This window comes from Pan paniscus, chromosome 12, assembly GCF_029289425.2.
Source record: "Pan paniscus chromosome 12, NHGRI_mPanPan1-v2.0_pri, whole genome shotgun sequence".
NCBI classification, from domain to species: Eukaryota; Metazoa; Chordata; class Mammalia; order Primates; family Hominidae; genus Pan; species Pan paniscus.
Window position 1 is genome coordinate 72,498,042 of NC_073261.2, and position 20,862 is coordinate 72,518,903.

At 43.3% G+C, this 20,862-nt stretch overlaps 2 protein-coding genes and 1 pseudogene across 3 annotated transcripts in view; all 3 read left to right on the forward strand.

The window, feature by feature from the left end:
- Nucleotides 1–496: 496 nt before the first annotated feature.
- GPR75 (G protein-coupled receptor 75) lies at nucleotides 497–11,264 on the forward strand. Its single transcript, XM_008976286.5, has 2 exons — nucleotides 497–634; nucleotides 5,267–11,264. The coding sequence occupies exon 2, from the start codon at nucleotides 5,376–5,378 to the stop codon at nucleotides 6,996–6,998; it is 1,623 nt and encodes a 540-aa protein (XP_008974534.1). The 5' UTR covers nucleotides 497–634; nucleotides 5,267–5,375; the 3' UTR covers nucleotides 6,999–11,264.
- ASB3 (ankyrin repeat and SOCS box containing 3) overlaps nucleotides 500–20,862 on the forward strand; it is a 192,521-nt gene continuing 172,158 nt past the window's right edge. The window contains exon 1 of one of the 2 annotated variants that reach the window (XM_057301308.1): nucleotides 500–634. Coding sequence is in view for 1 of the 2 variants with exons in the window: in XM_034953132.3 (XP_034809023.1) it covers nucleotides 534–634 (101 nt within the window). In the remaining variant the exon portion in view is untranslated. The remainder of the gene's footprint in view (nucleotides 635–20,862) is intronic. The other variant, XM_034953132.3, reaches the window with a different exon arrangement.
- LOC112439015 (small nucleolar RNA U13) lies at nucleotides 20,454–20,567 on the forward strand (annotated as a pseudogene).

The window sequence follows — 20,862 nt, forward strand, 5'->3', positions numbered from 1 at the left end:
TTGATTTGTAAATTCTAGGTCTCAAAGTTCCAAACTGGAAGCCGCCGCCAATTTAATTCATCAGGAAAAATATTAGCCGCAGCCTAAGTGAGGAGCTAGTTAGGACGTCTTAAAAGCGCGGGGAACGAGGAGGAGGTGGGCTGCGGGCAGGGTAAGCAGCCTAGGGAGGCCCGCAAAGACCTCCCTGGGTCCCTGCGTGCCATCAGTACCCCTATCTTTCCCTTCCTTCCTTACCACTCCACCTTGCTCTGCGTTTCAGGTTTTGGCTATTTCAGGGAGCTTGAGTTCCCCAAACAGCAAAACTGCGAGCCTGAAAAACCTTCTGGCTCAAGCGCCCCTCGTGAGGCGGGCAGCGGGAGTGGCCGGGCTCTGGGCCCCAGGAGGCAGGCGACGGAGGCGCGGAGGGTGCGGGGCGCAGGCGGGACGCCAGGCCCGGGTGTCCGGCGGAGGGGGCGGTGCCCTCGGCGTCTCCGTGACTGCGCCTCTGCGCCCGCGTCTTGCCGCGGCTCCCGGGATGCGCGGAGGCGGTGGCGATGGCGATGATGCCTCTAGTCCTGCATCATCCAGAGCGGCAGGCGGAGCTGGGGTCCGGACTGCGAGATGGAGGAGGGGCGGCGCTGCGGCCACCCGGCAGGTGAGAGGCCGCGGGCCCCTGGAGGAGGACAACCCCACGATGCCGGAGACGGCTCCCGGAGGCCGGCGGGATAGCGAGGAGCGCGGCTGCGCTGGGCCAGGCCCGGCTCCGCGTACCTGTCTTCCTGGTGCGGCCTGCAGGGTAGCCTTCTCACCCGGCCCTGCCGGTTCCCAGGCTCTGCTCGGCCGTGGAACCCCCCCACCCACCCACCCACCCACCGCCCCTACCCTGGCTGAGCCCTCCTAACCCACCACCCCTCTGCGGCATTCTTTTGCAAGCTTACCTGGCCCGGCCTAGGCCCTCCTTACCGTCACCTCACCCTTCTCCGGGAAGCCCCTACCCACCGCCAGCCCCTCACGGGGGGTCGACCTCCCCTGCCCGCAGTTTCCCACTCTGTCCTCAGGCTGGGGGCTCCCTGGCCTCTTCATCTCTCCCATCAAATGACTCAGGTCTTCCCATCCCATTAGCTGCTCCGGGTTCAGTGTAGTTCTACTGGATAGAAAGAGCAAGGGCTTTGAAATCAGATAATGACCTTGGGGAAGTTATCTAACCTCCCTGAGGTTTTCCTGATCGATAGAAATACAATGGGAATCACAATAATACAGAACCTTGCTCTCTGTGAGGATTAGGCTCTGAAAATGCTAACCTAAGACATTTTGGGGCGCGCAGGGAATGGGGTTGGAAGAATTCAGGTCGTGAGTTGACTTACGAAAGCCCCTATAGCATGTTTTAATGTTCACTAAAAATTTAAAACAGCACACTAGATATATCAGAGGCTGTTCACATATCTTAATGAGAAATCATTGCCACTCAAATTATACAATAAATTTTCATCCATATTCTTTGCTTGCTAGTTACTTCAGGATGTCTCATTTGTAAGAATATGCATGTGAATTCATTCTTACTGCAGCTAATATGCATGCTTAAGACTGGTGTTCCAGCTTAAAATCGTTCTGATTTTGTGACTTTAATCACATCTTCTTCTATAACCTATTCTCCGTCCCAGAGATAAAGAGTAGCTTGTATGTTTGCATTGCAAATAACATGGGTAACCTTTATTGAATATTTATGAGTAGCAAAGCAGTATTAATTTATTCCCCTTCCAAAACCACTTTTATTTTCTGCCGTCATCATGTCATTCCAAATTATGGTCACAGCCTCCTTTTTCTTAAAGTCTCAGGAGTTACTACTAAGACCTGAGTTTACTTTCCCTCCATTTTCTTGATTTCTGTTATACTAAAGTTTTTTGCAAACCTTTTCGCCTATTCTGTCCTCTGCTTTTTCTTCCTTTTCTCTTCCCAGCCCATGATTCCTTTTTTTCTAATTATCTCAATAGGAGTGATTTATGATTACTTTATATGTGAACTACAGTTAGATACATAGAAGAATGTGTGTGTGTGTGTGTGTGTGTGTGTGTGTGTGTCTGTCTATCTGTATCTACATAGATGTAGATATAGCTATATAGGTGTATCAGAATTTCGGATTCCAGAAAGTTTCAGTGGGGAAGGGATTGCAATACCTATTCATAGGATTATTGTGAGAATGAAATAAAGCTTGATAATTTATGTAAAGCCTCTAGAATAGGTGCCTGGTGTGTAATAACCACTTAATACTTCTGACCTGGGGATGCCTCCCAAAAAGGTTTTTTTGTTGTTCGGGTTAGCATGGTGGTGAAGAGTGTGGAAGAGCAAGTGCTTAGATTCAAATCCATGTTCCACCACTTTAGATAACCTCTCTTTGACTTGGTTTCCTCATCTGCAAAATGGAGATGTTATATCAAGTATTTCAGGGTTGTTATGAGGACTCAATAAGCTAACAGTGTGGAACATTGAGAAAAGTACCTGGCACATCATAAGCACTTGATAAAATTAATATACTAATAATGATGCTGATAATTATACTGCCATTGTTATTTCCTGACCTGGAATTCTTATTTTTTTAAATTTATCGAAGGCTGGGTACAGTGGCTCACACCTGTAATCTCAGCACTTTGGGAGGCCAAAGCAGGCAGATTGCTTGAGCCCAGAAGTTGGAGACCAGTGAGGGCAACATAGTGAGACTCCATCTCTATTAAAAATATATATATTGAAAAATTTAAAATTTGTTGAAAAAATGTAACTGTACAAAACGTGAAAGTTGCCTCTCCTCTACCCCAAATCACCTTTTTTCCTCCTGCCTCCTATTCTTGACTAATGTTAGTGCTTCATCATCTCATTTTTCTCCTAATCCCTTTTTCCAAATATCTCTTAGCCTGAGGTCTTCATAACTTCCATCATCCCGCTTCATTATTACCTAGTTACTTTTCATTTCTCTTAGCATCCTAATTCCAGACTCCTCATTCTTCTAATTTCCCCAGGCCAAATTCCTGCATCCCTCTTCACCCCTCTTCATCTCTCTGCCTCCAAAGAGGAAACCCTTGGAGATAAGGGGGTTAGAGACACCAGTATCACCTCCCTGCTCTTCCTGCCTCCTCAAATTGTTTTCTCTTCTACTTCCCTTTTCATAAATTAGCTGTAATCCTCCTGTTAGCAACTTTTAAAAACAGTAAAAAATTGTCTTTCTCATTACATAGGTATCAAAAGTGTTCAGAAACAAATATACAGCCTTTAAGTGGAAATAGAGCTATCTGGTACTATTTTTAAAAAATTCTAACCATCAAGAAACAAAAGTTCAGGATTTTCTTCTCTTATGGAACTTTTATTTAAAAGGAAAGTATAGAAAAGTTGGTCTCACTTTCCAGTGGACAAATTCACCATATCGTCCTGATCTGTACCATATGAATGTTAAGAATATAGATTAAGTTATCTTTTTCCTTGACTAAGGACACCAGTCAATTATATGGATTTCCCAGGAGTGGTATATGTCTGATAGTCACTGGCATGGCTGTATCTGTTGTTAAATGTGGAGAGACTTCTGTATTGGGTAGTCCATAGCTGCTAATTGGAGCCCCAGGTAATCCCTGACTGACCTGGTTCATTCCGCTGTACCCCCTTGATCTGGCAACTAAAGGGTTAACAGCTGGAGGCTTCTGGGATCCAGCTTGAGCTGGTGGTTAAGTACACTGAACATCAGCCCTGGACCTCTGCAGTGCCACTTATTGTTCCTAAAATTCTAGATTAAGGCAAACCCTTTTTGGTTGTCAAGAACATAGTGCTGTCTCCAAGGAACAGCTTAGTCGGTCCCACCAGAAGCATCTGCTGGGAGCAGGTTGGGCACCAACCCATGCAGGACTTTGGGATTTGGGACAATGTAGATTTGTGTGAGTGCACATTAAGTCTCATTGCAAAATAGCAAAAAAAAAGTTAGGAAAAAGGAGCAAGAAGTTATTCTTTTAAAGTAGAGACTGCCTTACTCATCGTAGCACCTAGCAGCTGTCGTAATGCTGGCATATGGTATGCACATAATCAATATAAATTGAGCGAACGAATGCAGGAATGGGTGCATGCCTCCTGCTCCACCATCAGGATATTCTTGTTGGGATAATGGTAACTCACATTTATATAGCAGTTTAGACTTTACAATGTGGTGCTTTGCACCTTGTAAATTTCTAGTATAATTCCAACATCCTTGGTTACTTCCAGTTTTCCGTCTCACATGTAGTCCTACACGAGGTTTTTTTCCAAAGGAGAATATGTAGTTAATTGGCCAAGAAATTGCAAGCTGGGGGAAAAATTATAAATACTGGGAAATAAAGGATTCTTCGTAGGGAACGAAACAGGGTTTGTTAATGATTTATGGGCATTATGTGAAGGGCCACATTATGCATCAACAATACCCTCCAGCCTATATTTCAAGCACATGCAGTTTTTTGCCGCAGTGCTTCTGCTGCAAAGACCTACCCCCACTTCTCTTAGCCTGTCTGTCCCCACTCCATACCCCCGACCTTTCATCCAGCTGGCCCGTGCTTGCTAAAGCTCCCTTTATCCTTTCCCAGCTCCCTTTCCATGTTGGGGTAGGTTCCCCCCTTCCATGCTCTCATAGCACCCTGCAACCTTATTAGGCTGTAATTATTACATAGTTAGATTGATCTCCAACTAGATTGTGATCTCTTTGGTGGAGAGATTACGTTCTTGTATATCTTCAGTGCCTGACACAGAAGTGTTTCTAAAAGTAACATCTGCACACCCCTCAAACAGAATCACAAGGGGCGAGGCCAAGAAATCTGCTCTCCAAGTGATAACTTAAACTTTTTAACATGCTCTTCAGGTGACACTTAAACTTGTTTGAAAACCTCTGTGTCATAAAACTAAATATTAGCTGGATGAATGTATTTGTATCTTTTTCTGTGTTGGCCTTTGTGAGGAGAAATGCTTTCTATGCACCAAATCAGAGCTGAAAAATTCTAGTGTTTTGTTAAAAAAAAAAAGAGAGAGAGAGAGCTGGGTTTGGTGGTGCATGCCTGTAGTCCCAGCTACTTGGGAAGCTAAGCCAGGTGGACTGCTTGAGCACAGGAGTTCAAGTCCAGCCTGGGCAACATGGTAAGACCCCATTGCTAATAAATGAATAAATTTTTCTCTCAAGGTGAGAGATACTAGTACTCATACTACTACTAATAATGAGATCACTGTATGAATTCCTTTCTGTTTCTACATTAATCCCTTTCTGTTTCTGGGTGTGCATTTTTGTGTGTAGGCTTATCTGTCTTGGGCCTCTTTTGTCACATATTGTTCATCTGTGAGCTGAGGCCCTGACTCACTGAGTATTTTGGGGGAGCAGAAGAAGGAGACATTTCTCTCCGAAAATGAACTCAACAGGCCACCTTCAGGATGCCCCCAATGCCACCTCGCTCCATGTGCCTCACTCACAGGAAGGAAACAGCACCTCTCTCCAGGAGGGTCTTCAGGATCTCATCCACACAGCCACCTTGGTGACCTGTACTTTTCTACTGGCGGTCATCTTCTGCCTGGGTTCCTATGGCAACTTCATTGTCTTCTTGTCCTTCTTCGATCCAGCCTTCAGGAAATTCAGAACCAACTTTGATTTCATGATCCTGAACCTGTCCTTCTGTGACCTCTTCATTTGTGGAGTGACAGCCCCCATGTTCACCTTTGTGTTATTCTTCAGCTCAGCCAGTAGTATCCCGGATGCTTTCTGCTTCACTTTCCATCTCACCAGTTCAGGCTTCATCATCATGTCCCTGAAGACAGTGGCAGTGATCGCCCTGCACCGGCTCCGGATGGTGTTGGGGAAACAGCCTAATCGCACGGCCTCCTTTCCCTGCACCGTACTCCTCACCCTGCTTCTCTGGGCCACCAGTTTCACCCTTGCCACCTTGGCTACCTTGAAAACCAGCAAGTCCCACCTCTGTCTTCCCATGTCCAGTCTGATTGCTGGAAAAGGGAAAGCCATTTTGTCTCTCTATGTGGTCGACTTCACCTTCTGTGTTGCTGTGGTCTCTGTCTCTTACATCATGATTGCTCAGACCCTGCGGAAGAACGCTCAAGTCAGAAAGTGCCCCCCTGTAATCACAGTTGATGCTTCCAGACCACAGCCTTTCATGGGGGTCCCTGTGCAGGGAGGTGGAGATCCCATCCAGTGTGCCATGCCGGCTCTATATAGGAACCAGAATTACAACAAACTGCAGCACGTTCAGACCCGTGGATATACCAAGAGTCCCAACCAGCTGGTCACCCCTGCAGCAAGCCGACTCCAGCTCGTATCAGCCATCAACCTCTCCACTGCCAAGGATTCCAAAGCCGTGGTCACCTGTGTGATCATTGTGCTGTCAGTCCTGGTGTGCTGTCTTCCACTGGGGATTTCCTTGGTACAGGTGGTTCTCTCCAGCAATGGGAGCTTCATTCTTTACCAGTTTGAATTGTTTGGATTTACTCTTATATTTTTCAAGTCAGGATTAAACCCTTTTATTTATTCTCGGAACAGTGCAGGGCTGAGAAGGAAAGTGCTCTGGTGCCTCCAATACATAGGCCTGGGTTTTTTCTGCTGCAAACAAAAGACTCGACTTCGAGCCATGGGAAAAGGGAACCTCGAAGTCAACAGAAACAAATCCTCCCATCATGAAACAAACTCTGCCTACATGTTATCTCCAAAGCCACAGAAGAAATTTGTGGACCAGGCTTGTGGCCCAAGTCATTCAAAAGAAAGTATGGTGAGTCCCAAGATCTCTGCTGGACATCAACACTGTGGTCAGAGCAGCTCAACCCCCATCAACACTCGGATTGAACCTTACTACAGCATCTATAACAGCAGCCCTTCCCAGGAGGAGAGCAGCCCATGTAACTTACAGCCAGTAAACTCTTTTGGATTTGCCAATTCATATATTGCCATGCATTATCACACCACTAATGACTTAATGCAGGAATATGACAGCACTTCAGCCAAGCAGATTCCAGTCCCCTCCGTTTAAAGTCATGGAGGCTATAGGATCTTATGTAAACAGTTTTTGTTTCTGATAGTAATGGACTTTATTCTAACTTGAGATCAATGGCGGATCAAAACCTACGAGATTCAACTGAAAAGTTGGCAGTTATGGTTTTCTTTCATCTGATGTGTCCGTATCTGTTGATTTGCTTTGTAGTTTGTTGACATCTTAAGATTTGATGTGAAAGTTTTAGATTTTTTACCCCGCTCTTTGCCCCAGTCTTTTGTACCGAGCCTTTAAATAGATGCCAGGAATGAAGCTACTGTGTTAAAGTAGAAAGTCAACCGATTATCATGATTTGAGTCAGTGTTATGTGACTTCAAAATAAGATATTGACTGGATTTTTTTTTAAAGAATGTGAAGATATGATTTTTGCTGAGGTGTTATTTTTATTAATTGAACTGTAAATTTTGATTTTTTGAAGTGTTGAAATCGGGAACACTACATCTTGTTGGTAGCAGGTTGATTTGAATAAATAATATATTGTTAGCTGGGTGCAGTGGCGTGCACCTGTAGTCCTAGCTACTTGGGAGGCTGAGGCAGGAGGATCACTTGAACCCGGGATTATGAGTCCAGCCTGGGCAACACAGCAAGACCCTGTCTCTAAAGGAAATGTATATATTCTTTTTTTTTTTTTTTTTTTTGAGACGGAGTTTCACTCTTGTTGCCCAGGCTGGAGTGCAATGGCATGACCTCGGCTCACCGCAACCACCACCTCCCGGGTTCAAGTGATTCTCCTGTCTCAGCCTCCCAAGTAGCTGGGATTACAGGCGCATGCCACCATGCCCGGCTAATTTTTGTATTTTTATTAGAGACGGGGTTTCTCTGTGTTGGTCAGGCTGGTCTTCAACTCCTGACCTTAGGTGATCCGCCTGCCTCGGCCTCCCAAAGTGCTGGGATTACAGGCATGAGCCACCGCGCTTAGCCAGAAATATATATATTCTTAAAGCAGAAAAGGTGATAACTCTGTCTTTACCAAAAACACTCACACAGGTATTAGGTACTTTTCTTTCATAGGACAGTCAACTAAGAATATAGTATTATGATTATTGCCATTTCTTATTATAGACATGTTTTATGTCAATTGAGTAGGTTTACAATTTTTTTGAAAAGAAATATATTTGGGCCGGGCATGGTGGCTCACGCCTGTAATCCCAGCACTTTGGGAGGCTGAGGCGGGTGGATCACCTGAGGTCAGGAGTTCGAGACCAGCCTGGCCAACATGATGAAACCCCGTCTCTACTAAAAACACAAAAATTAGCAAGGCATGGTGGCAAGCACCTGTAATCCCAGCTACTCGGGAGGTTGAGGCAAGAGAATCGCTTGAACCTGGGAGACAGGTTGCAGTGAGCTGAGATCGTGCCATTGCACTCCAGCCTGGGTGACAAGAGCGAGATGTCATCTCAAAAAAATGAAAAAAAGAGAAAGAAAGAAAGAAAAGAAATATATTTTTGCTTGTTAAAAGTGAATTATTTATTTATTTATTTTTTTCCTGAGACGGAGTCTTGCTCTGTTGCCCAGGCTGGAGTGCAGTGGCATGATCTCTGCTCACTGCAACCTGCGCCTCCCGGGCTCAAGTGATTCTCCTGCCTCAGCCTCCTGAGTAGCTGGGATTACAGGCGTGTGCCACCATGCCCAGCTCATTTTTGTATTTTTTAGTAGAGACAGGTCTTGAACTTGTCTTGAACTCCTGACCTCAGGTGATCTGCCTGCCTCGGCCTCCCGAAGTGCTGGGATTACAGGCATGAGCCACCCCCACTGGCCCAAAAGTGAATTGTTTCTGAATGATCTTATTCAAGAAGCCTAGTGAAGAGGGCTGCATCTATGGTAGAGGTGCCCTGTTCCCAGGAGAGAAGGCACTGCTGTAATCATCTCGGTGTTCTGTGGAAAACAGTGTGGACTCCTGTCATGCATTGGGCAATATTTATTATTGCTTAACAAGGTTTACAGATAAGACTGGGAATGTTTTGATTTATGTTTTCCTTCTGTGTGAGAAGAGTTTACTAACCACCTGACAGTATTCAAGTAACTATTTAGAAATGACTTCTTTTTTGTCTTTATTTATTATTATGGTAGAAAAATTCTCAAGATAATCTATTTTCAAACTAATCATTTTATTTCTCTCCCATTAATCTTAAAGTGGAAATGGGCAGAAAGAAAAAATAGATTTAAGTATTTCTATACCTGAAACTAATTTTACTATATGCTCTGAGATTCCTAGCATAACAACTGTGAACTCATATTTTTATGTAAAAATATTTTCAGTATACAGTTAGTATTTGAACTCACTAGGTTTTTAAATGTTAGACACACAAGATGAGCATCAATATACAACACCTATCTTTATAAATTGTTATATTCAAGAGTTATTATTGCAGATTGGAAGGTACTTTGTTCCTTTGCGTAAAAGTCTTTTTTTTTTTTTTTGTAGAAACAGAGTCTTACTCTGTCACCCAGGCTAAAGTGCAGTGGCATGATCTCAGCTCACTGCAACCTCCACTTCCCAGGTTCAAGTGATTGTCTTGCCTCAGCCTCCAGAGTAGCTGGGATTACAGGTGCCCGCCACCACTCCTGGCTAATTTTTGTATTTTTGGTAGAGACAGGGTTTCACCATGATAGCCAGGCTGGTCTTGAATTCTTGGCCTCAAGTAATCCACCCACCTCGGCCTCCCAAAGTGCTAGGATTACAGGCATGAGAAACCACATCCAGCTGAAAGGCATTTAATTTATAGTTTCCTCCCTCAGCTGTCCCCAAATACAGGGGTCATGAGAGGTATGGAGAAGACAGAATAGATATTCAATTAGAACTCTGCTCAACCTTATCTTATAACTGTTACCTTTCAGTATTGATCAGTTATTTCTATTTTTGAAATTTAAATAGGCATAGATTTTCTTTTGTTTCTTTTTCTTCTAAATTTTTTTCTTGCCACACCCAGGGGCAGCCTCGAATTATTTTGTTTTTAAGTTCACCTTTTAGACTGATTTGCCTACCTACTCCCTCCTTCTTTCCCTTTCTCCCTCCCTCCTTCCCTTTTTCCCTTTTCTTTTTTTTAAGATGGAGTCTCATGCTTGTTGCCCAGGATGGACTGCAGTGGCACGATCTCGGCTCACTGCAACCTCCGCCTCCCAGGTTCAAGTGATTCTCCTGTGTCAGCCTCCCGAGTAGCTGGGACTACAGGCACGCACCACCACTCCCAGCTAATTTTTGTATTTTTAATAGAGACAAGGTTTCACCAAGTTAGCCAGGCTGGTCTCAAACTTCTGACCTTGTGATCCACCCACCTCGGCCTACCTAAGTACTGGGATTACAGGCGTGAGCCAGTGCACTGGCCTATTATCTCTTTTTAAAAAAGAATTAAGAAATCTAATATTCTTTCCCAAGATCGTACAAAGAATTGTGGCAAATTAGGAATTAGATTTTTGTCTTAATTCAAAACCTGGTATTTACCCCAGTATGCCAAACAGCTTTATAATGAAGACAACATTAATCAAGCATCACATTTTTAAAGGCATATATCTATTTTTTTGGCTACGCAAAAAACCTTGTCTCTATTAAAAATACAAAAATTGGCTAGGCATTTCAAATGTGATATAATAAAATATTAACACAAAAGTAATTTCTATTTATAAAATTTAAAATGGCAGGTTTTCTGTGTGACGTTTGAGTTTGAGATGATTTGACTGGCATGAGGCCCATCATTGGGAGGTAAAAATTACAGCACAAAGAAAACTAAGCAGGTGCATATGAGGTATTGTCTCTTTATGCTCATCAAAAAATTATCTCCAAAAGAAAAGTTAAAAAAATTATTGTTATAAATTGCATGAAATACATAGTGGGCTCGATTCGTAGCCCCCGTCCGTATCTATATCTCTATATCTATAGAGACATAACTTTCTTCGTAAGTTATATATGTCTACTTCTACCTGTGTTATCATAATAAAGGTGTCATGATGATACAGGTGGAGGTAGAAATATATAACTTATCTCTTCATAAGGGCTAAAATGAGAACTAAAAGTAATGAGAATTCAGTTGAATATGATTAATTATCAGGATATGTTAATTAGTTCTCTTGATGCTTACTGTGATGCAAAGTATGTGATGTATTTTAAACATTTTATAATAATTGTTCGTATGTTAACCATTAGGCAAGATTTGTATTTCTAATGCTTTTAATGTTCTTTTAAAATAATGTTTGGAAAATAAAAATACTGAAAATCCTAACATTTCTGAACACCAGTTTGCAATATAATGAATTTCCTGTCTGATCATTTTAAAACTATCAGAGCATGGCAATGATCATTTTTGCACAATGGATAACAATGTGTTGAACCACAGACAGAGAGCTCTTTGCCTTAAGAGATGAAATAACTTGTTTGACTATATATAAATTTTTTTTTTTTTTGTAGAGACGGGGTCTCCCTATGTTGCCCAGGTTGGTCTCCAACTTATGGGCTCAAGCGATCCTCCCGCCTCAGCCTTCCAAAGTGCTGGGAATAGAGGCGTTACATTTTGTATCATATATGCTCAGACTAATCAAGGATAGTTAATGCCAAAGACTATTTACAAAACTAAGTTTCTTACTCAGTGAAAAGAGGCTAAATGAACATTTGAACAACTCATTTAAATGAAATTTAGCTGGAAAAAGAAAAATTTTGAATTTTTGGTTTATCGATCAGGGTCTGGATTTAAGAATCAAAAAACATTAACATAAGCAGGAAAGCATTTAATATAGGAAACTAGATGTCTACAGAATGGTTAGATAGGGCTCTATGATGAGTCTCCAGGAAAGATTGCACCATAAACATGACCAGCTGGACCAGCCAGAAATGCTACTACTTCTGCTCCAACCAAGAAGAGAGGAAGTCAGGAAGCCTACCTTGGACTTTTGACTTCAAGAACACACTGTTAAAGTTGTTGTCCACCAGTAAGGAAGTTGCTGCCACTACTATTTCCACAAAAAACTCTCTTGACACCTACAAAGCAAGTGGCTGAACAACAAGACACTGCTATAGAAAAAATCTGGCACCATGTAGTTAGATGGAGAAACTAAGTTTGCATCTAGAACCCTAGCTTCAGGGAAATCTGGAAACTGTACTAACACAAAAGTATACTCAAAGGAGATGCAGAGTTCTAATCTGTTCTGTCCACAGACGTTCACCTTGGTAGTCAACATTTGTTTTTTTTTTTGAGATGGGTTCTCACTCTATTGCCCACGCTGGAGTGTAGTGGTGCAATCTCGGCTCACTGTAACCTCCACCTCCTGGGTTCAAGCGATTTTCCTGCCTCAGCCTCCTGAGTAGCTGGGATTACAGGCATGCGCCAACACGCCCAGCTAATTTTTGTAGCAGAGACGGGGTTTCACCATGTTGGCCAGGCTGGTCTTGAACTCCTGACCTCAGGTGATCCACCCGCCTCAGCCTCCCAAAGTGCTGTGATTATAGGCGTCCGGCCAGTAGTCAACATTTTTTTATACATACCTCTAGCCATACTCCCAAACAACAGCAGTAGCTATACCACCATTCTCCCTCTTGAAATAATGCAGCTTCTCTCATTTAAACAAAAATATGTACTTTGCTAGGCGCTGCATAGCAATCTCAGCAATTTGGGAGGCTGAAGTGGGAGGATCGCTTGAGCCCAGGAGTTTGAGACCCACCTGGGCAACGTGACAAAACCCCGTTTCTACAGAAAAGTTACTTGGGCATGGTGGCAGGTACCTGTAGTCCCAGCTACTGGGGAGGCTGAGGTGGGAGGATCGCCTGAGTGAGTCCAGGAGGCCTAGGCTGCAGTGAGCCAAGATCACACCAGTGCAATCCAGCCCGCAGTGAGATCCTGTCACAAAACAAAAGAAAACAAAATAAAAAATGCATACTCTCCTCCAGAGGGAAGATGCTAAGTCTGATCAATCTCTGGGTTTCTCAGTGGTGTTCATTATTCTTCTAGTTCAGTCAGAAATCTCAACGTGATATTCTGTAACCTAAGGACCAAATTATAAAATTTACCACCAACAAACAAATTTAATCATCAAGGGAAAACAGAATAAAAAGAAGAAATTGGTTGAAAATGTTTCATAGACACACACACACACACCAGGATAAAGAATAAATGGGGATTAGTACAGACTTTGCTTGCTTCCATTGGTCAAGAAGCTGTGATTGGTATTTTATAATGTCCTCCACTTCCCATTTCCTATCCCTTTGCCATTAGCTAGCATGTCATGTAGTCTGAGAAAGTAAGTTTTATCAAATAGCAGAGGGAATGAAATACTAAGAAAACAAAATTTATAAAACATAATGTAGGATTACAGAAATAACTGGATAAATGGAAATGCTTAATATCATATATAAAAGACAATTTATATATATGCTTAATATCATATATAATATCATATATAAAAGACAATTTGAATTAAAAAACAACATGAAGGCCAGACGCGGTGGCTCGCGCCTGTAATCCCAGCACTTTGGGAGGCCGAGGTGAGCGGATCATTTGAGGTCAGGAGTTCAAGGCAAGTCTGGCCAACATGGTGAAACCCCATCTCTACCACAAATAAAAAAATTATCTGGGCATGGTGGCAGGTGCCTGTAATCCCAGCTACTCAGGAAGCTGAAGCAGAAGAATTGCTTAAACTAGGGAGGCGGAGGTTGCAGTGAGCTGAGATCACTCCACTGCCCTCCAGCCTGGGTGACAGAGCGAGACTCCGTCTCAAAAAAATTAAAAAAAAGTAAAAACAACATGAAAATATATGCAACATTTGCTGCTTGGAATAGAGAAACACAAACTGAGAGTAAAAATTAAGATACAGGCAAAAGTAGACAAGCCTTCATGAACAAAAAATGATGGTGACAGTATTAATATCAAAGTAGAACTGAAAGCAAAACCACATTCTAGAAGATAACTAATATTGATAAGAGGAACAACCAAATAATAAAGCAATACGTTTCATTCATTCAGCAGATATTTGTTGAATACTGTGTACCAGCTTGAGATACATTGGTGAACACAACAATGAAGTTTCTACCCCCATAACACATTATACTGAAGATGATAAATACGTAATTTTCAAGCACAGGATCCCACAGTAATCCATGGGGAATATGTTCCAAGACCCCCAGTGGATATCTGAAACCCGGGATAGTGCCAAACCCGATATATTCCATGCTTTTTCCTTTACACACATGCCTGTGATAAAGCCTAATTTATAAGGCACGGTAAGAGATTAACAATAATGAATAATATTGTAATAAAAGTTATGTGAATGTGGTCTCTCTCAAAATATACCACAGGAAGCTGAAACCAAGGATAAGGGGGGACTACGGCAGTGATACATTGTATGAAGATGATAAAATAGTAAAAGCAGAGAAAGTATGGGGGGTGGTGGGGATGTGATTTTGACACAGGGAGACTAGAGATAGTCTTTCTTAGGAGATATTTGAGCAGCATCTTGAATGAAGTCTTAGGGATTGAGCCAGGAAAATAGTTGGGACAAGAGCTTTCCAGGCTCCAGGAGTAGCCACTAAAGGCCCAAAATAGGCATGTGTTTGGCATGTTTAAGAAAATTGGAGGTGGGGCGCAGTGGCTCACACCTGTAATCCCAGGACTTTGGGAGGCCAAGGCGGGCAGATCACTTGAGGTCAGGAGTTTAAGACCAGCCTGGCCAACATGGCGAAACCCCATCTCTACTGAAAATACACAAATTAGCCAGGCATTGTGGCGTACGCTTGTAGTCCCAGCTCCTTGGGAGGCTGAGGCAGGAGAGTCGCTTGAACCCAGGAGGTGAAGATGGCAGTGAGCCAAGATCATGCCACTGCACTCCAGCCTGGGCGACAGAGTGAGACTGTCTCAACAAAAATAAATAAATAAATTGGCAGAAAGAATGGCAGGAAATGAGGTAGCCAGGAACCAGATCATATAGGCTTTTTGTAGGACTTGACAAGTGTTTTAGATTTTTATTCCACATATAATGGAAAATCATTGCAAGATTGAGAGCAGAGGCTTAATAAAACCAGATTTGTCAAAAACAACAAAGTGCACAAAGCAAAATCTGTTAGAATACAAGAAGAAATGGACAGAAACATGAACAAAGTAGGAGATTTTAATACTCCACTAAGTCTAGGATGGACCAAGAAGACAAGAATGGTAAGAACATAGAACAGTTTACAAATATATAATTAGAAAATAGAATTAATATTGAGGTGTACATACATAATTTTATATACCTCACAGCAAATAAGCTTTCTTTTACATGTTAGCAGAAATAAAGAAAACAACTGATTAATAGACCAAAAGAAAACGCTCAATGAAATAGAAATGCTGAGTCCCAGTGTCATAAACTAACAATGCTACACACAGTTTAAGTTCTATTTAGCTCCATTCAACTTTTGTTATTTTTGCCATTTTTAATTCTCATCTGTTTTTATTTTGAACCTGACGACATTACAGTTATAATGTGGTCAATTTTTTTTTTTGAGACAGTCTCTCACTCTGGAGTGCAGTGGCATGATCTCTGCTCACTGCAACGTCAACCTCCACCTCCCCGAATTAAGCAATCCTCCCACCTCAGGCTCCTGAGTAGCTGGAACTACCAGCACAGGCCACCATGTCCAGCAAATTTTTGTTGTTTTTGTTTTTGTTTTTGTAGAGGCAAGGTTTCACCATGTTGCCCAGGGCTCAATTCCTGGGCTCAATTGGTCCTCCCACCTCAGCCTCCCAAAGTGCTGAGATTATATGTGTGAGCCACCACACTTGGCCTATTCATTGATATTTACCATATATTATCACATTACTTAAAATTTTTTTTTTTTTTTAGACAGGTCACTCTGTCGCCCAGGTTGGAGTGCAGTGGCACGATGATGGCTCACTGCAGCCTCATCCTCCTGGGCTGAAGCGATTTTCCTGCCTCAGCCTCCCAAGTAGCTGGGACTATAGGCATGCCCCACCATGCCTTGGCTAATTTTTTTTTTTTTTTGTAGAGATGGGGTCTCCCCGTGTTGCGCAGGTTTGTCTCAAACTCCTGGTCTCAAGCAATCCCATCTTGGCCTCACAAATACAGAGATTACAGCCATGAGCCATCATGCTTGGCCCTTAAAATTTTTAAATAAATTTTTAATTAATTGTTTTGATTCAGCAGATAAGTTTTACATACTCCTTAGTGGATTCTGACTTCTGACTTCCACGACCCCCATCTAGCTTATTTATCTCCCTCTCTTCCTTCCTTCCTTCCTTCCTTCCTTCCTCTTTCTCTCTTTCTTCTTTTCAAAGAGATAAGGTCTTGCTCTGTCACCAGACTGGGGTGCTGTGGCACAATCTTGGCTCACTGCAGCCTCCACCTCCTGGGCTCAAGTGATCCTCCCTCCTGAGTAGCAGGGACTACAGGAGTATACCACCATGCTTGGCTAATCTTTGTAGAGACATAGTTTCTCTATGTTGCCCAGGCTGATCTCGAACTCCTAGGCTCAAGCAGTCCTCCCACCTCAGCCTCCCAAAATGCTGGGATTATAGGCATTAGCCAAAGTGCCTGACTTACCATATTTCTTCCTCACTATTCCTTCTTGCGTCTCAGACCTTTCATTTGATTCCATTTCCTTCTGTCTTAATGTATCATTTAGAATTTCCTTTAATGTTTCTTTTCTGTTAGTGAATGATCTCTGTTTGTTTTCTGGAAACATTTTTATTTTGCCATCATTCTTTATTTTTTATTTTTTTTGAGACAGGGTCTCGCTCTGGCATCCTGGAGTGCAGGGGTGCAATCACTGCAGCCTCAACCTCCCACTGCCTTCATTCTTACAAGAATTTTTTTCTGAGTAAAGACTTTGTATTTTATCTTTTAGTGTAGTAGTGTATTCCCTGCTTCTTGGTTAGTGCTTTGCAAAAACAAAACAAAACAAAACAAAAAAGGAAAGTATTATTCCATTGTCTTCTGACTTCCACTGTTGCTATTAAAAACTCAGCTGTTTGTCTGGGCACGGTGGCTCATGCCTGTAATCCCAGCACTTTGGGAAGCCAAGGCAGGTGAATCATCTGAGGTCAGGTGTTCGAGACTAGCCTTGCCAACGTGGAGAAACCCCGTCTCTTCTAAAAATATTAGCCAGGCATGGTGACGAGTGCCTGTAATCCCAGCTACTTAGGAGGCTGAGGCAGGAGAATTGCTTGAACCCAGGAGGCAGAGGTTGCAGTGAGCCAAGATCGCGCCACTGCACCCCAGCCTGGGTGATAGAGTAAGACTCCGTCTCAAAAAAAAAAAAAAAAAATTAGCTGTTTGCACGCTGCTTATTTGAATATATTCTCCCTACTCCATTCCATATCCCACCTCCTGGCTGCTTTTATTATATTTATGTCTTTGGTGTTCTGCAGTTTTAATAGATGTGTATTTTTAAATTTATATTGGGATTTGTTGGACTTCTCAAATTTATGGCTTGGTGTCTTTCATCAGCTGTGGACAATTCTCAGCCATTAATCTCTTCAAATATTGCATCTATCCCATTCTCTCTACCCTCTCCTTAACCTGGCTTTCATTTTTTTCATCTCTTGCTTTTTTTTTTTTTTTTTTTTGATGGAGTCTCACTCTGTTGCCCAGGCTGGAGGGCAGTGGCGCTATTTCAACTCACTGCAAGCTCCGCCTCCCGGGTTCACGCCATTCTCCTGCCTCAGCCTCCCGAGTAGCTGTGTCTACAGGCGCCTGCCACCACGCCCGGCTAATTTTTTTGTATTTTTAGTAGAGACGGGGATTCACCGTGTTAGCCAGGATGGTCTTGATCTCCTGACTTTGTGATCCACCTGCCTCGGCCTCCCAAAGTGCTGGGATTACAGGTGTGAGCCACCATGCCCAGCACGTCTCTTGCTTTCTTTGTTGTAGTTTGAATAACTTCGTCCACCCTATCTTCTAGTTCATTAATTCTCTCTTCTTCTGAATCAATTCTGTTAAAATTGATTATCAAATTATCAACTTTAATTATGATTACTGTATTTTTCATTTTGAGAAATTTTCTAATGTTAAAAAAAAACCTGTTGGCCAGGTGCAGTGGCTCACACCTGTAATTCCAACACTTTGGGAAGCCAAGGCTGACTAACATGGTGAAACCCCATCTTTACTAAAAATGCTACATTAGCCAAGCATGGTGGCGTATGCCTGTAATCCCAGGTACTCGGAAGGCTGAGGCAGAAGAATCACTTGATCTTGGGAGGCGGAGGTTGCAGTAAGCCAGGATTGCGCCACTGCACTCCAGACTGGGCAACAGAGTGAGACTCTGTCTCAAAAAAAAAAGAAAAAGAAGAAACACCTGTTAGCTTACATTTTTAGAGTTTCCAGTTTCTACATATAATTAAAAGTGCATCGCTGGGCACAGTGGCTCATGCCTATAATCCCAGCACTTTGGGAGGCTGAGGTGGGTGGGTCACCTGATGTCAGGAGTTCGACACCAGCCTGACCAACATGGAGAGAAACCCCATCTCTACTAAAAATACAAAATTAGCCGGGCATGGTGCTGAATGCCTGTAATCCCAGCTACTCGGGAGGCTGAGGCAGGATAAATCACTTGAACCCCAGAGGCGGAGGTTGCAGTGAGCCGAGATTGCGCCATTGCACTCCAGCCTGGGTAAAAAGAGCAAAGCTCCATCTCAAAAAAAAAAAAGAAAAGAAAAGAAAAAAATGCATCATTTATTTCTCAGTGTAAGGATAGTTTTCTAAAATGACTGATAATCCTATTATAATATTTGATTTTCAAAAAATAGGTCTTTTGTCAATTATTTTTGCTGATACTCCTTCATTGTGCCTTGTTTCCTTCACTCTGTATTTACTTTCACTGTGAGTTGCTAATTTTCCTTGAAATTTTTTGGTGAAAATTTTCACCCTGGTTGATAGCACTGCCTTAGGTGAAGGTACATTCCTCCAGAAAGAACTTGCATTTGCTTCTTCTAGGTGCCTAAATGTATTACCAGTTCAGGACCACTTTAAGCTGAACTTGAAGTTTTTTGAACTACTTAGGTGATGTGGGTATATAGGTTACAATCTATAAGGCACTAAGTTTGCAATTATAACCTCGAAGAGATAATTTTTTCCGTTTCTCTGTTTATATCAAGGACAACTTTTCTTGAGGTTCCCTGGACATGAGGTAGAGTGGAGTGGGATGGATTTATTTCTTCTTTACCATTACCTTGAGGATGTAGCACTTAGAGTCTTAGTTTTAAGGAAAATGGGTTTCCTTTTAAGAAGCTTCAGTCATCTAAACTGAAGCACAATTTCTCTAAGGTTGGCAAATGCCTTCAGGGCAAAAGTGTCTATCGTCCTTCACTTACCTCTTAGAGTCCTCTCCTCTCCTCTCCTCCCCTCCCCTCCCCCCTCCCCTCCCCTCCCCCCTCCCCTCCCCATCCCCTCCCCCTCCCTCCCCTCCCCTCCCCCTCCACTCCCCTCCCCTCCCCCTCCCCTCCACTCCCCCCTCCACTCCCTCCCCCTCCCCCTCCCCTCCCCCTCCCCTCCCCTCCCCTCCCCCTCCCCTCCCCTCCCCTCCCCCTCCCCCCTCCCCTCCCCCTCCCCTCCCCCCTCCCCTCCCCCTCCCCTCCCCCCTCCCCTCCCCCTCCCCTCCCCCCTCCCCTCCCCTCCCCCCTCCCCCTCCCCCTCCCCTCCCCTCCCCTCCCCCTCCCCTCCCCTCCCCCTCCCCCTCCCCTCCCCCTCCCCCTCCCCCTCCCCTCCCCCTCCCCCTCCCCCTCCCCTCCCCCCTCCCCCCTCCCCTCTTCTCTCTCCTTTCCTTTCTCCTTTCTTCTCCTTTTCTTTCCTTTTTCCTTTCTTCTCCTTTCCTTTCTTCCCTTCTTTTCCTTTCCTTTCCTTTCTTCCCCCTCCCCTCCCCTTCCCTCCCCTCCCCTCCCCTTCCCTTTCCTTCCTTTCCCCTTTCCCTTTTGTTTGAGACAGAGTCTCACTCTGTCACCCAGGCTGGAGTGCAGTGGTGTGATCCTGGCTCAAGTGATCCTCCCACCTCGGCCTCTCAAGTAGTTGTTACCACAGATGTGCGCCACCATGGCCAGCTAATTTTTCATATGTTTTGTAGAGACGGGGTTTCACCATGTTGCCCAGGCTTATATTTTTGTCTTGTAATTTTTCACTCTTTTATCAGCTCTTTGATGTTTTTAAGACGTTTTATGTATTGGAGTATATTGTGAAGTTGAAATATTTATTGTTAACCAAATGAGAGCATTGTTATTATCATCAACATCTTACCCAAACGGCTCAATTTAATAATAATAATATCATCTACATTGTGAACACTTCTTGCTTATCTTTCCAAACCTACTCTATGTATGTACCCATGTATATGTAGAGAAACCCAACAAAATAATGCAAGGTATAAAGTAAATGCTATAGGCTGCTACTGGAGTGCAAAGCAGGGAACAGTTTATTCAGAGTGAGAAAAAGGTAAGGCTTGATTAAGAAGAGAAGGGAGATGGGGAGATCCTTTTGTAGTTCGTAAGTGTGATGATTGGGTTTGCACACGCATGTTTGAGATGTGCCTCCCTCAAACCTGTATTAGTCCATTTTCACACAGCTATAAAGAACTACCTGAGACTGGATAATTTATGAAGACAAGTGGTTTAATTGACTCACAGTTCTGCAGGCTTAACAGGAGAATGACTGGGAGGCCTCAGGAAGCTTACCATCATGGCAGAAGGGGAAGGGGAAGAAGCACCTTCTTCACGTGGTGGCAGGAGAGAGAGAGACAGGAAGCAAGGAGGGAAGTGCCACACACTTTTAAACCATCAGATCTCACAAGAACTCACTCATTATCACGAGAACAAAATGGGGAAATTGCCCCCATAATCCAATCACCTCCCACCAGGTTCCTCCGCCAACACTGGGAATT